Raw genomic sequence first — 13,894 nt, 5'->3', positions numbered from 1 at the left:
ATCAGACATTCCGTACTTAATAACTTAATATATTAGCTTTAATGTTCTGCTTTTGCCATATTTATAAACTGGCCAATTTTGCCAAACTATAACATTTCTTAAGAAGAGGGATCACTTCTCTTTGGAACACTGGAAAAAGACCGTGGTGTCGCCTTTGTCACCTGTGCCTGATTATGGCGTCCCTTTGAGATTGAATGCTTCCTCGATGAACAGATGACGAAGACTGTGACTCACTCAGGCTCCTGGTTTTTCCTTGGAATCTGTATTCATTGTGCTGGGTAACTACCCAAGTTTTTACTTACTATAAATACGCTAAGTATCCTAATTGCTAAGGTATTACCTAGGAGAGTTTACGTGCTTCCACTTTTCCCGTATCTGGGTCAATTTAACAATCCCACACTAAAAAAAAAAAATCTCTTTAAAAAACCACCCCAGTTGCCTGGAGGTGGGATCCTGGAGGCACAATTCTTCTCCTGATCCCCGCCTCCACCACACCTTTTTTGCTGTCCCTCCCCAGGGCACAGGCCAGTTTGATGGCTCTAATCCTAATATAAAGCTTCCTTTGGAATGCGGAGACTTTGCATCCCAGCTAAGGAACTGGTAGGTGGACTTTACCCTCCTGGACCCACACCCAGTTTCTCAAGGCTAGGGGGCGGGGGAGGAAGTGAGCTCTCGAGAACTCTTGGCTGCATTGAAGATTCCTCTTTAACCATAAATAGGTACACAGTAAATATTTGTTGAATAACGAAATGAGAACAATACCCAGAGTCCAGCTACGTAAGCTAAGTCAGTCTCTTTTTTACATATTTCAAGGGTTAACATCTAAGAAGCCTGCGTTAATGTTGTTTGACTGCAGCTGGTATTAGCGGAGTTTCTGTGGTTTGCATAGCACCCCAAACTTTACTCTCTTCTGGAAACTGAAATCAATACCCCTCGTTCTTGAAAGGCTAACTCTAACGTGGATTTACAATTTGGGATTGAGTCCCTTTCGGTTTAAAATGAAGGTCATTCCTAGTCACGTAAATTTGTGTCCTCAGTTCTCATTGATGCATTCAACAAATATTAAGCGCCTAGTATGTGCCGGTCCCTGTTGTAGGTGTTTGGGACAAAGCAGCGAACGAGAGATCCTGGCCCTGGCGGGGCTCATCGTAGGAAGGGAGACAGAACGATGAATATTATTATTTATATTATATAAGTTAGGAGGTGATAAATACTACACAGAAAAAGGTGTCAGGCTGGAAAATGACTGTGGAAGCCAGGAGATGAGGGAAGAGAATCCAAGATTGGGGTTCGGGTTGGGGAAAAGGGAGACGAGCTGAAGTGAAGGAGGCTCTGACGTCGGGGAACAACGGAGATATTTTCTGCAGAGAGGTGACGGTAGAGTACTCTGGCTCATGCGGAGGTAGGTGAAGGGCAGAAACGGCTCTGGCTGGTGATGCCCACTGAGCAAGCTGGCGGCGGCAGGATGTCTTCCTGCAGAGCCCAGAAGATGCTCTGGCAGGGTGCTGCCGGGCCGAGGTGGGGGCGGCCACTGGCCTCCAACCACTACGCCCCCAAAATGGCCTCCGATGCCCCTCGCCGCCCCGCCCGGCGCTCCGCAGCCCGCCGGCCACGTGACCCGGCCCGCTCCTCCCGCCCACCCGGCTCGCGACCCCAGGTCTGGGTCCCCGCGGCCGCGGCCCCGCCCCTCGCGGGAAGCGGACCAACCGGAGGAGGGGTAAGGCGGGGCGGGTGGTGACGGCCAATGGGGTGGAGCTCCGGAGGGGAGTAACAGGTTGGTGGGAGGGGGAGAAAGAAGGAGGGAGAGCCAAGGGACGCAGGGGGAGGGCCGGGAGCCGCGCGTGCTGCTCTGCCCGAACCCGAGCCGGAGCCCGAGCCCGTAGCCCGAGCCCGGCGCGCGAGCCCGGGAGCGCCGAGCCCCGCTGGGTGAGTGAACTGGGTGGGGGCGAGGACACCTGAGAGGCAAGCGGGCCCTCAGGTGTACCCCTGAGGGGCGGCGGTTCAGGCAATCAGAAATACCCGCCTCCTGGGCACAGGTGCTGAGTTGGCGAGGGAAGGGGAGGTCAGGGTCGGGCGGCAGTACTGATTAAGAGCTGGCCCCTATTCTAAGGTGCCAGAAGCAGGTGGCTGGGAAGGTGCCAGGTGAGGCTAAGGCTGTTCCTAGGGCATGAAAGCATTTCAGGGCCAGGATATCTCTGGAGGTCAGGCGCAGCCCTAGGGGCAGAATTTCTGCTGGAGACCAGAGTGGTGTGGAGGGGAAGGAGTTAGTCCCAGCTGGGCAAAGGGAACTTGCTGCCTGAGGTTCAGAGACGTAAGGGGAGGGCATCTGCAGGTGCTGTTTTCCTGAGGTTCTCTCCTGAGTCTGCCAGTCCGAGCTGGCCGCTGACACCTCCCTTCTGGCTTTGAGATGGCTCTGAAATGTGGGGTCTTTCTCTAATTCTTCACCTACAGGTGAAGGCAGTTGCAAATAAGAGACACTGAGGGGCAGGATGAGAGGGCACCCCCATCTCTTCCCTAGGTGTAAAAGTATTTAAGGCTTTCAGTTTCTGTCCTCCTTTGCTTTCACACCAGGGAGAATTTTTACTTCTTCCTCTTGAGAGAATGTTCTCCAAGGGAGGCTATGAGGAAGCATAGATCCCTGGGCCTACAAAATGTCTAGGAATACTTATTTCTCATGAGGCTTCTTTCTGGGGGCTGATGTCAAACCCTTCCCCATAAGCACACATATTTTTTTCTGTGGTTCTAGATGGGGGCCACTGGGTGAGGTCTGGTAGCCCGACCAACTTCCGTGATGTCTCCCAGAATCCCCATTACTCCCTGAAACGCCACCAGCCATCCCGGACTCCTGAACCATGACGGCTGGCAGACTGGCAGTAGGCACTGGTGGTGCAGGAACTAGGCAGGACTCCTCAGGAGACCACAGACTAGGGAATTACACCTCCAGATCCCAGGCCAGATGAAAGGTGCACACTGGGGCCTAGACAAGACTTCTGAGGCAAATTTCCTTGCCTTAGGCAGGTAAGAGAACCAGAGCCAACCTTAGCGTGGCCCCTTTGAAGCCTGCCTGAGGAAGGTTGTTGTAATTGGGAAATAGTAACCGCTATATTTGTAGACGGGCTGCCTACACGTGCCTCTGCACCTCTTCTTTCATCCTAGATATTTGGGGTTGGGGGGCAGGTTCTGGGGGACTGCTAATCCAGAGATTTGCCTGACTCTAAGAGGATTCTGGCTTCCTAGAACCCTTCCTGTTTCCCAGGCTGGCCTGCATGCCATTCCCCTTGTGGGAGGTGAGGAGGGGGCAGGGCTGCTTCTCTTCATGCCAGGGAGGGGAGAACTAAGGGCTAGGGAGGTGGCCAAGGCAAGTGTGGGATCAGGAATGTAACTTTGGGAACTTGAGAGGGAGGGGTGGAGGAAGACAAAGTCTTCCTGTCACACACTGGCCTGTCACCAGGTTCTTGTGCATCTGCTCCTCTTGCCTGTTCCCTCCCTACCGCTGTCTCCTCCTTCAGAGACTTGGCCTTGGCATCAGGCTGGCCAGAGCCCGGCAGGTCTTGCCCCTCTGCCTCCTCTGTGGTGTGGGATTTCTCTGGTCTGCTTTACAAACTGCCAGTGTAGTCTCTCTGGCCCTCCCCTTCCCCTTGACTCCCAAACCAGTCCAGCCAGTTTGCAGGGGCCCAGTTCCTCATTGTGTTTTTTTTTTCCCCACTGGCCAAGCAGCTCTAGCCTGGCTCTCAGATTTCTGCTTTTTCAGTGGACCTAGCCAGGAGTCTACCTGGGGGGTTCTTTATGGATCCACCAGGAACCTTCTTATCTCTTTAACTATGAGAAAAAGGGAGCCAAGTGATCAAGGTCACTGAGTTGTCCCTTTCTGTTTTGACCATTTGCTTTCCTTATTATCTCCAAGGGAGTTCTAATCTCTACACCTCTAGTTCTCCCATTCTCTAAATCTGCTGATTATTTAGCATCTAGCATATTGCCTGGCCCTGTGTGTATTGGGCCTTCTTTTGCACACCCGAAACCAACCCAACCCCACTTCCTGCCTGAAGTCCAGAGACTCTGTCACTCCTAGATGGAAGCCAGACGCATATGGCTGGGCCAGAGGTGATGGATTGGGGCAGGGCAGGCTAATGAGTAACTCAGGGAGAAGTGGCTCTCTGGTACAGGTGTAGAGTATCCTCCCCCTCCTCGCAGGCAGGAATGACAGAGGCAGACAGATGAAGCTGAATTAACTGCAGCCTGGTCTCTTCCCAGAGTACAGTTGGTGAGGAGAGGCTTGGGCATGTGCCAGGGCAGGGAAAAGCAGGGCCAGGCATCTGGTGAGAGCACAGGCCTCAGACTCCATGTTGCCTGGCGCTGGATCGCTGTTTACCTGCCTCTGGGGCTTACGCAAGGCCTCGGAGCTGCCCTGCTGCCTTGTTCCCGCCCCGCTGTCCTCTGTAACTGAAGGCGGGTAGGTTTCGGGTTTTCCACGTTGAATCATTTAGAGCTCTGCTTTCTGACCCACCCCAAAGATCCCTTCAGCCCTCTGGTCCCTGATCCACGTGTCCTGGACTGAAGGTGATTGAGGTTAGGCAGTCACCCTAACCTCGGACCTGGGGAAACACTTGATACTGCCTCTGAACAATTTGGTCCTCTTGCCCAAGGGGCTGTGCACTCTGCCAGTCCTAGGCTGGGAACTCCTTGACCTGGATCTGGAAGATCAGTAGATGTACTGACAGGGTAGAGCTGCATCATGAATAAATCATGTGACTTCTGAGAGCTGGCAGTCTAGGCACATCTGGTTCTAAGATCATGACTGCATAGAATAGTCCAGAACAGGAAGAGATTCTGTACTCCCCACTGCTGTGTGAGTCGGCCTTGGTTTGGTGTACGACCTTTAACAAATACTTACTGGCATCTACCACGTGTCCAAGCATCTGGGGACAGAGTGGTCGATTGATAGCCGTGGTCTTTGCCCTCCAGGAGCTTATAATCTAGTGGGGGAGACAGGAAACAAATAATTACTCCAATAAATGTATAAAGATAAACTGGGGTAAACCTACCGAAGAACAACTGTAGAACATATAGCCCGGGTTCTCACCTGGTTTGTGGGAGGCTGATTTGTGAGATCTGACCTGGTTTATTGGAGGTGTGGTCAGAGAAGGCTTCTCTGAGGAAGTGACATCCTTCTATGAACCAGGTGAAGCCAGAAAGTGCCTGTTGGATGGAGTGGCATGTGTGAAGGGTAATATTTGTTGTCAGCTTTGATACAGGCATATTCTAGGTGTTTTCATGTTTAATATCTTGTCATTTCCCCCCTTTTTTGTTAAAGTACAACCTAAGTATAATAAAGTATACAAAAATGTTAAGTGTGTAACTTGATAATTTTTTATAGTTGTATATACCTATGTAATTATTTATTATCTAATTCTCACAGGTAATCACCTTGTAAGGTATTATCATTATACCTATTTTACAGATGAGGAAATCGAGGCTTGGAAAAGTTGTGATTTGCCCAAGGGTATATATGTTGTGTGAATGAATAGCAGAGCTAGGATTCCAGGCCAGATTCTGACTCTAGTCCAGTGTCTTTTACACTGGACGAATGGTTTGGAGAACTACTTTACCCCTCTGCCGTGGTAAACTTCGTAAGATGCTATGTGTAAAAGTTGGTGTGAGCTGTCTTCTGGGGGAGGGTGCTTTGCTTTCATCATTTTCTCATAGAATCCCAGGGCCAAAAAGATGAAGAACCATTTTCAATAAATGGCCCTCCTTTTCTGTTCCTTTCTCTTGAGAGGAAGGGCTGGGAATTCTAAGAATGTTCTTCCTTAGACCTGAGACTGTTTCCCCCACCAAGCCCTTTCTCACCTGGACCTCTGCCCCTTCCATCCCCTCCCCTCCCTTCTCCTCTCACCCTGGTTTCCTGGCTTCCTAGCAATCCCTGAGAGGGACCTTGCCAAGTTTCCTTGGCCCAGAACTCCACAGGGAGGTTGAGTTGGGTATGTTTGTGTTTCTGTCTGGCACGTTAGAGGCTCCTCCTCCAGTTTGGTGCTAGTCTCTGGTGGAGACTGGATTTTTTTATTTACTTGGAAGAGAATCTCTCCCCCTAGTTCCTGGAGCCAGAGCATACCTGGGATACATTCCATTTGCTGACTCTGAGCTTGGACAGTGTGGACCTGGGGAGCTGGCCTATGGATGGCCGTGGCTCTGGCCCTAAGCTGGGACGCATGTACCTGTCTTAGGGCCCCATGGACTGGCACAATTAAAACCTTATTTAAATCTTTTCTCGAGTAGGTAATGTATCTACATGGTTCCAAATTCAAAAGGGACAAAACGATACACAGTAGAAAGGCCACCCCTTTCTGCTCTTTCAGAGATAGAAACTCTCCTCTCCCTGCCTCTTGCCCTCAGTTCCTCCACCCCGGAGACATCACTATTATTAGTTCTTTTGAGTCTTTTTCCCAGAAGTGGGGATGATACACTTGGAGGTCTTCTGTATTTTAAATGAGCTCTGGGAGAGGAGACCCCCTTTTCCCCAGTGGGATGGAGGCATCCGTTCATCAGGGTTTGGGTTCTGCTTTCACTGTGGGGAGGAGGGAGGCACATGGTGGTATATGTGTATGTTGAAAATCAAGCAAAATGTGTAAAGTCTTAACAAAGCCAAGCTCCCCAGGGTTGTGTCATAGGAAATGGAATCTTTTAGATCAGTGGGTCTCAAGTATGGTTAGTATCTGGGCCAGTCGCCTCAGCATCACCTGGGAACTTGGTTAGAAATGCAGATTCTCAGGTCCCAACCCAGACTTACTGAATCAGAAACCCTGGGGGTTGGGTCCAGCAATCTATATTTTAACAAGCCCTCCATGGGCCTCCTGTTATTCTGCTACTCAGATAAAGTATGAGAACCAGTGCTCTATGTCTAAGGAATTGACAGGACAATCGGCCCCACTAGAGCTGGGCAGGTGGAGGTTTTTCAGTACCTACTTCAGGTCTCTCAGCTTAAACTCTTTTCTTCATCTTCTAGGACCCCTCCTACCCATGGAGCAGGCATCTACCATGGCTGAGTCCCGGGGCCCGGTAGACCATGGAGTTCAGATTCGCTTCATCACAGAGCCAGTGGGTGGTGCAGAGATGGGCACCCTACGTCGTGGTGGGCGACGCCCAGCTAAGGATGCAAGAGCCAGTACCTATGGGGTCGCTGTGCGTGTGCAGGGCATCGCTGGGCAGCCCTTTGTGGTGCTCAACAGCGGGGAGAAAGGTGGCGACTCCTTTGGGGTCCAAATCAAGGGTGCCAACAACCGAGGGGCCCCAGGAGCTCTGAGCTCTGATTCGGAACTCCCTGAGAACCCCTACTCTCAGGTCAAGGGATTTCCTGCCCCCTCGCAGGGCAGCACGTCTGACGAGGAGCCTGGGGCCTGCTGGGATGGAAGGCTACTCCGTTCCCAGTCCCAGGCCTCGCTGGCAGGCCCTGCCTCTATGGGCCCTAGCAACAGGAGCACCAGCTTGCTGGAGCTTGCCCCGAAAGAGGCTTCCCCGGCTAGCACCATTGACACTGCTCCCCTGTCTTCAGTGGACTCACTCATCAATAAGTTTGATGGTCGACTTGTGGGCCAGGCCCGAGGCCGGACTGGCCGTCGAACACGGAAGCTACCCCCTGAACAGCGCAAACGGAGCAAGAGCCTGGACAGCCGTCTCCCACGGGATACCCTCGAGGAACGGGAGCGCGAGTCCTCCGACCAGTGGACCCCTAGCACAAAATATGACAGCCATGTGAGCAGCTCGAAACAGCCAGTCCAGGGTCAGAGCAGTGGCTTTGGCCATTCCCGTCAGACTCAGGACTGGGTCCTTCAGAGTTTTGAGGAGCCACAGGGGAGAGTACAGGACCCCACCATGCTGCAGGTCAGCCCCACGCCCTCCCCAGTTTCCAACCCCAGCCCCTTCTCCTCAGCCCTGGGACTCCATGCTAATTCACATCACCAGGGCAGAAAGTTTCTGCCTTTTGTTCTGTACTTTATCCATCCACAAAATAGGTGATATTCATATGCCCAAGATACCTCCATGGGTAAAATTCTAAGGGAACTGGAACTAACTATGAAATCAGTATTCACGAGCATGGAGAGTTACTTGTCTTTGCCACAGCCAGTAACCATGTGCCAGTCACCAGCATTTGCTAGGTCTGCAGTGTGTGTAAGGCAGGCCGGCAGGATAGGAGCAGTTTCCCTGGTGCTCTTGTTGAAATTCCATACCTTTCTCTCCTACTGAGGAATGCAGGTAGATGGGGGAGTGACTTGACTTTGAGACAAACTTAAGTCCATTCTAAAAGTAAATCATTTATAAACTTGTATGTTAACTATCATCAGGGACAAATTGCTTGTGACCCAGCTCACAGCTGGTTGAGCGCTGTTGAGGAAACTCTGGTTTGCAGCAGCAGCGTAGAGGTGTATCCTGCTTGGACCTCTCCCCGGCCTGTTGCTCAGGCCTCTGCAGCCTGTCCTCTTTGCCGCACTTCAGGCTGTTCATCATGCTCCAGGGGCCTTGTCTCCAGACTCCACTTCTGCTCCAGCTGAACCCCACACACGCTTCTGGCCTAATCCTCCTAGTTCTTTGTTTTTATTTTTTACAGTTCAAATCAACTCCGGACCTTCTCCGAGACCAGCAGGAGGCAGCCCCACCGGGCAGTGTGGACCATGTGAAGGCCACCATCTATGGCATCCTGAGGGAGGGGTGAGCGGGGGCCCACCCAGCAGCGGGAGCACACACCTCCCTTCTTTTCCTTCCAGCTTTGTTCCCCGTCTCCCCCAATTTTACCCTTGGCTTATCTCTGCTACCTCTTTCCTTCTCTAACCCTTGCTTCTGACCTCTTATCCTCCAGAAGCTCAGACAGTGAAACCTCTGTGAGGAGGAAGGTCAGTCTGGTGCTGGAGCAGATGCAGCCTCTGATGGTGAGTGGCTTTCTCTGGGTGGAGCAAGGGTCAGGGTTGGGTTTAAGGACCTCAGGAGATCTGGATCTGGACTCATTCCCTCCCCTCCTCCCCCTATGTCTCTGGCAGATGATTTCTCCTGGTTCTACTAGGGCCATGACTGGGCAGGGCGAGCTTACCCGAAAAGTAGAGGAGCTACAGCAAAAGCTGGATGAAGAGGTGAAGGTGAGGAACTGTTAGGTGCTGGAGGGATGAAGGACCACAGGGAGAAAGCCTTGGCCTGGGGGTGGGCTGGGCTAGCAAGGGGCCAAGCACGCTTGTATCTTACGAGACAAGAGACGAGAGTGTGTATTAGTTCCAGCAAGGACTTCTGCGGTTCTCTGGAGCTTAGGGAGGCAGAGCACGTTAGGAATCCAACTACCTTCTATACCATTCCCTTGGGAGTTCCCATCCTGGCTTTGCCACTTGCTGACTGTGTAAAACTGGAGAAAATTACTTACATTCTCTGTGCCTCACTTCTTTTCATTGTAATAATGACAGCAGTAATAGTAGCTGTTATTTATGGAGTATAATTTTTGTAGTAGGTACTATCCTGGACAATATGTAATCATTATATTAATAGTAACCCTGTAAAGTAGGCATTCTGGACCCTTTTCTGCTGAGAAAACTGAAGATCAGAGAGGTTAAGTAAATTGCCTATGGTAGTAAGTTGCAGAGAGGAATGAAAAAAATCCAGGTCAGTCTTTTTAAAACCATTGCTTTCTCCTTTCACAGTATTGCCTTGTATGCAGTTGGTGCTCAGTACATGTTGGATTGTAACACCCCTTGTTTCCTGGAAAGCAATATAGTGTAGTGGTTAAGAGGTAGACTGTGGAGCCTAACTGGGTTCACATCCTGGTACTGTTACTTGTTGGCTTTGAAACTGACTTTGGGCAAATTCTTTAACTTTTCTAAACCTTAGTTTCCTTAACTATAAAGTGGGGATAATAATAGTACTGTATTACTTCTCTATTGCTGTGTAACAAATTACCCCAAACTTAATAGCTTAAAACAAACATTTCCCAGTGTCTGAGGACCAAGAATCCGAGATGAGCTTAGCTGAGTAATTGTGGCTCCAAGTCTGTCATGAGGTTCCAGTCAAGCTTTTGGCTGTGGCTGTTGCCTTTAGAAGAATTGAGTAGGCTGGAGGATCTGCTTCTAAAATGGCTTACTCGAATGACCGTTGGTTGGAGGCCTCAGTTCCTGGCTGTCTAGACCTCTTCATAGTGCTGCTTTTGACTATCCTCACAGTATGGCAGCCACCTTTCCTCAGAATGAGGGAGCCAAGAGAGGTGGCAAGGAGGAAGCCGCAATGCCTTTTTATGACCTATCTTAGACTTTATGCCTTACTTCTTCCTTTTTGTATTTGTTAGAAGGGAGTTCCTAAGTCCAGCTTATACTCAGAGGGACCAGAATTAGGCTTCATCTTTTGAAAGGAATGTCAAAGAATTTGTGGACATATTTTAAGCCATTATAAGTACCAAGGTTTGTACGAGGATGAAACGAAGCTAATACATATAAGTTCCCGAGAACAGTGTCTGTCATATAGTGAGTGTCCAGTGAACGTTAGATGTCCCCATTGTTATGAGTCCTTCTGAAAGGCCTTCTCTACCCTCCATCTGCTATGCTCTCATTCCCTTTTCCAGAAGCGTCAGAAACTAGAGCCATCCAGAATTGGGCTGGAGCGGCAGCTGGAGGAGAAGGCAGAAGAGTGCAGCCGACTGCAGGAGCTACTGGAGAGGAGAAAGGCGGAGGCCCAGCAGAGCACCAGGGAGTGAGTGCAGCTGATGGCACATATGGGGCTATTTGGGGGTCTAGGCCAGACTCAGAGCCCCCCATTCCCGAAGGTTGAAGGAGGCAGAAGGAAATCTCCAGATCTGAAAGGTGCAGAGATGCTTAGGATAGGATAGGACCTTTCTCTTTACCTTCTTAATCAATCATGGTGATAGTGTGCATGATTTGGAATTAGGGTACCTGGATTTGCCCCTGTGCCTCAGGTTTTAAATCTGTAAAATGGGCCTAATAATAGTACTTACCTCACAGGATTGTTGTGAGGATTCATTCATTCATCCATTCAGCAGATGTTCGCCATGAATGCTATGTGACAGGCACTAATCTAGGTTCCTGAGATACATCAGTGAACCCTACAGATGAAGGGCCCTGCTCTTCAGAAGGTTAGTTTCTAGTGAGAGGGAATAGACAGTAAACAACCATACCACATAAGTAAATTTATAACATGTGAGAAGGCCGTAAGTAGAGCAGGACGAGGCAGATCAAGAGGACCAGGGTGTAGGGGAGCAGGTTGCAGTATTAAATAAGGAAGTCAGGGGAGATCTCATTAAGATTTGAATGAAGGAGGTTTTATTTATTTATTTTAATTTTTTTGGCCAAGTGCGGCTGCTCACGCCTATAATCCTAGCACTCTAGGAGGCCAAGGTGGGAGGATTGTTTGAGCTCAGGAGTTCAAGACCAGCCTGAGCAAGAGTGAGACCCCGTCTCTACTAAAAATAGAAAGAAATTAACCGGACGACTAAAAATATATAGAAAAAATTAGCCGGGCATGGTGGCGCATGCCTGTAGTCCCAGCTACTCGGGAGGCTGAGGCAGAAGGATTGCTTGAGCCCAGGAGTTCGAGGTTGCTGTGAGCTATGATGAGGCCACGGCACTCTAGCCTGGGCAACAGAGTGAGACTCTGTCTCAAAAAACAAAACAAAAAAAAATTTTTTTTAGTGACAGGGTCTTGCTCTGTCACCCAGACTAGAGTGCAGTGGCATGATTATAGCTCACAGCAACCTCAAACTCCTGGGCTCAAGTGATCCTCCTGCCTCGGCTTCCCAAATAGCTAGGACTAGAGGTGTGTGCCACCACCACACCCCAGCTAATTTTTAAATGTTTTTTTAGAGAAAGGAGGTTTGAGTGAATTAATGGACCTGAAATGTTTTGAAAACTGCCTGATGCATAGTGCTCACTGTTATCTATTATCAGGCTCCAGAACATGAAGCTCCTCTTGGACCAGGGTGAGAGTTTACGACGTGGGCTGGAGACCCAGGTGATGGAGCTGCAGAACAAGCTGAAGCAGGTCCAGGGACCTGAACCTGCCAAGGAGGTGCTACTGAAGGTAAGGAGTGGGGTTGTATATCCCAGCCTCTGCTTCCTTTTAGCTGGAGCATCCTCAGGTCTGCTCATCTACAGTTTCCCTAAAGTATGGGGAGCGGGTAGCTGCTTACGGGTATTCCTTAGTATGCTCTTAGGCAGACCAGTGGCAGGGTGGGGCTAGAACTCAGGATGGTAGGTTTCCTTTATCCTAACTAGGCATGTGGGAGGTCAGACAGCACCTGGTACTGTGCCTAACACAAGGTACTCAATAAATACATTTTGACGAATGAGTGAATTAATTAATGGACAGATGGATCCTAATGTGGTCACCTCTATGTTTCCACCTTCATTTTGCCCAGGACCTGTCAGAGACCCGGGAACTTCTGGAAGAGGTCTTGGAGGGGAAACAGCGGATAGAGGAGCAGTTGAGGCTGCGGGAGCGGGAGTTAACAGCCCTGAAAGGGGCCCTGAAGGAGGAGGTGGCCTCCCGTGACCAGGAGGTGGAGCATGTCCGGCAGCAGTACCAGCGAGATACAGAGCAGCTTCGCCGGAGCATGCAAGACGCGACCCAGGCATGCCACGAGGCTGGGAGAGGGGGGTGCTGCAGGAGAAAGGGGCTGCCTTGGAATCTTAGATTTTTGGACTTTTCTTGGTTGCAACTGGGGACTCCTCGTAAAGGATACACATGAGATGTAATGAAAACCTTGGCCAGGAAACCTGCAAAGGCAGGCCAGAAGTACCGTGAGGTTGTGTGATCAAAGTCCCATCGGGAAATTACTGGGGGAGGCTTCCTGTAGATGACAGAGGGGTGGACTGTGACTTGGGGAGAGAACCTTCTGCTGGCATTGTACTAGCTGCCACTACAGTATGAGGGGTGCAGCTGGCATAGTGACATTTGGGGTCTGAGTCTTCCCTTTTACACACTCATGCTTTCGTTTGAAGTGACCTCTTCCCGCTGAGGCTTCTGGTGCCTCTCTCTAGGACCACGCAGTGCTGGAAGCTGAGAGGCAGAAGATGTCAGCTCTGGTGCGGGGGCTGCAGAGGGAGCTGGAGGAGACCTCGGAGGAGACAGGGCATTGGCAGAACATGTTCCAGAAGAACAAGGAGGAGCTTAGAGCCACCAAGCAGGAGTAAGGACCTTGCCCCACTCCTAGAAAAACTTACCCATCATTCTACCCATCCCTTTCTACCTCTGCCGTGCTCTTACTCTCCCATTTCTCAGACTGCTCTTCTCCACATTCACCGTTCTTTCTCCCTCTTGGGAGTACATGCCTAGTGCATTGGCCTCCAGAGAGGTGGTTTTTGTTGTCCCACTCTCCTAGGCAGGTGACCTGACCCTGTACCCTTTCTTTTTTATATTTTTCCACCTTGCTGGGCTCAGACTCCTACAACTGCGGATGGAGAAGGAGGAGATGGAAGAGGAGCTTGGGGAGAAGATAGAGGTCTTGCAGAGGGAATTAGAGCAGGCCCGAGCTGGTGCTGGAGATACTCGCCAGGTTGAGGAGCTCAAGAAGGTACTTGGAAGTTGGGGGGCAGAACAGCAGGTGGGGGTAATGGGCATCTGCTTCACCTATCTATGAGGGCCTCCATGATAGTGGGGCTGTCTCCTGTGTGCTTGGTTTTCAGGCCCCATCCTGCCTAGTCAGCTTTATCTCTTTTTGGCACAGGAGGAGTTGAGTATAGAGGTTTCCAGTGGAAAGGGCTCTCAGCGGCCAGGTTGGGGTATAGCCAGAGGCTGCTGGCTGCCTCCCAAGAGACATCATGGGTAGAAGCATTTAGGTGGATTTGTGAAACTCCAGGGTTATTTTTACAGGCTTGGAAACCTAATTTGGTTAGCATAGCAAAAGCTGATCTGTCTTTCA

At 50.5% G+C, this 13,894-nt stretch overlaps 1 protein-coding gene across 1 annotated transcript in view; it reads left to right on the top strand.

Annotated features, from left to right (window-relative positions):
- The first annotated feature begins 1,761 nt into the window (after nt 1-1,761).
- The window catches only part of CGN (cingulin), a 22,788-nt gene continuing 10,655 nt past the window's right edge, over nt 1,762-13,894 (top strand). The window contains exons 1-10 of the mRNA XM_012658882.1: nt 1,762-1,926; nt 7,001-7,875; nt 8,600-8,700; nt 8,849-8,918; nt 9,027-9,122; nt 10,583-10,710; nt 11,922-12,054; nt 12,392-12,604; nt 13,014-13,162; nt 13,414-13,546. Coding sequence (XP_012514336.1) covers nt 7,015-7,875; nt 8,600-8,700; nt 8,849-8,918; nt 9,027-9,122; nt 10,583-10,710; nt 11,922-12,054; nt 12,392-12,604; nt 13,014-13,162; nt 13,414-13,546 — 1,884 coding nt within the window. The 5' untranslated portion in view covers nt 1,762-1,926; nt 7,001-7,014. The remainder of the gene's footprint in view (nt 1,927-7,000; nt 7,876-8,599; nt 8,701-8,848; nt 8,919-9,026; nt 9,123-10,582; nt 10,711-11,921; nt 12,055-12,391; nt 12,605-13,013; nt 13,163-13,413; nt 13,547-13,894) is intronic.

Source organism: Propithecus coquereli, unplaced genomic scaffold (assembly GCF_000956105.1).
Source record: "Propithecus coquereli isolate 6110/MARCELLA unplaced genomic scaffold, Pcoq_1.0 Scaffold59, whole genome shotgun sequence".
Classification (NCBI taxonomy): Eukaryota; Metazoa; Chordata; class Mammalia; order Primates; family Indriidae; genus Propithecus; species Propithecus coquereli.
This window is presented reverse-complemented; position numbering and strand designations above follow the sequence as displayed.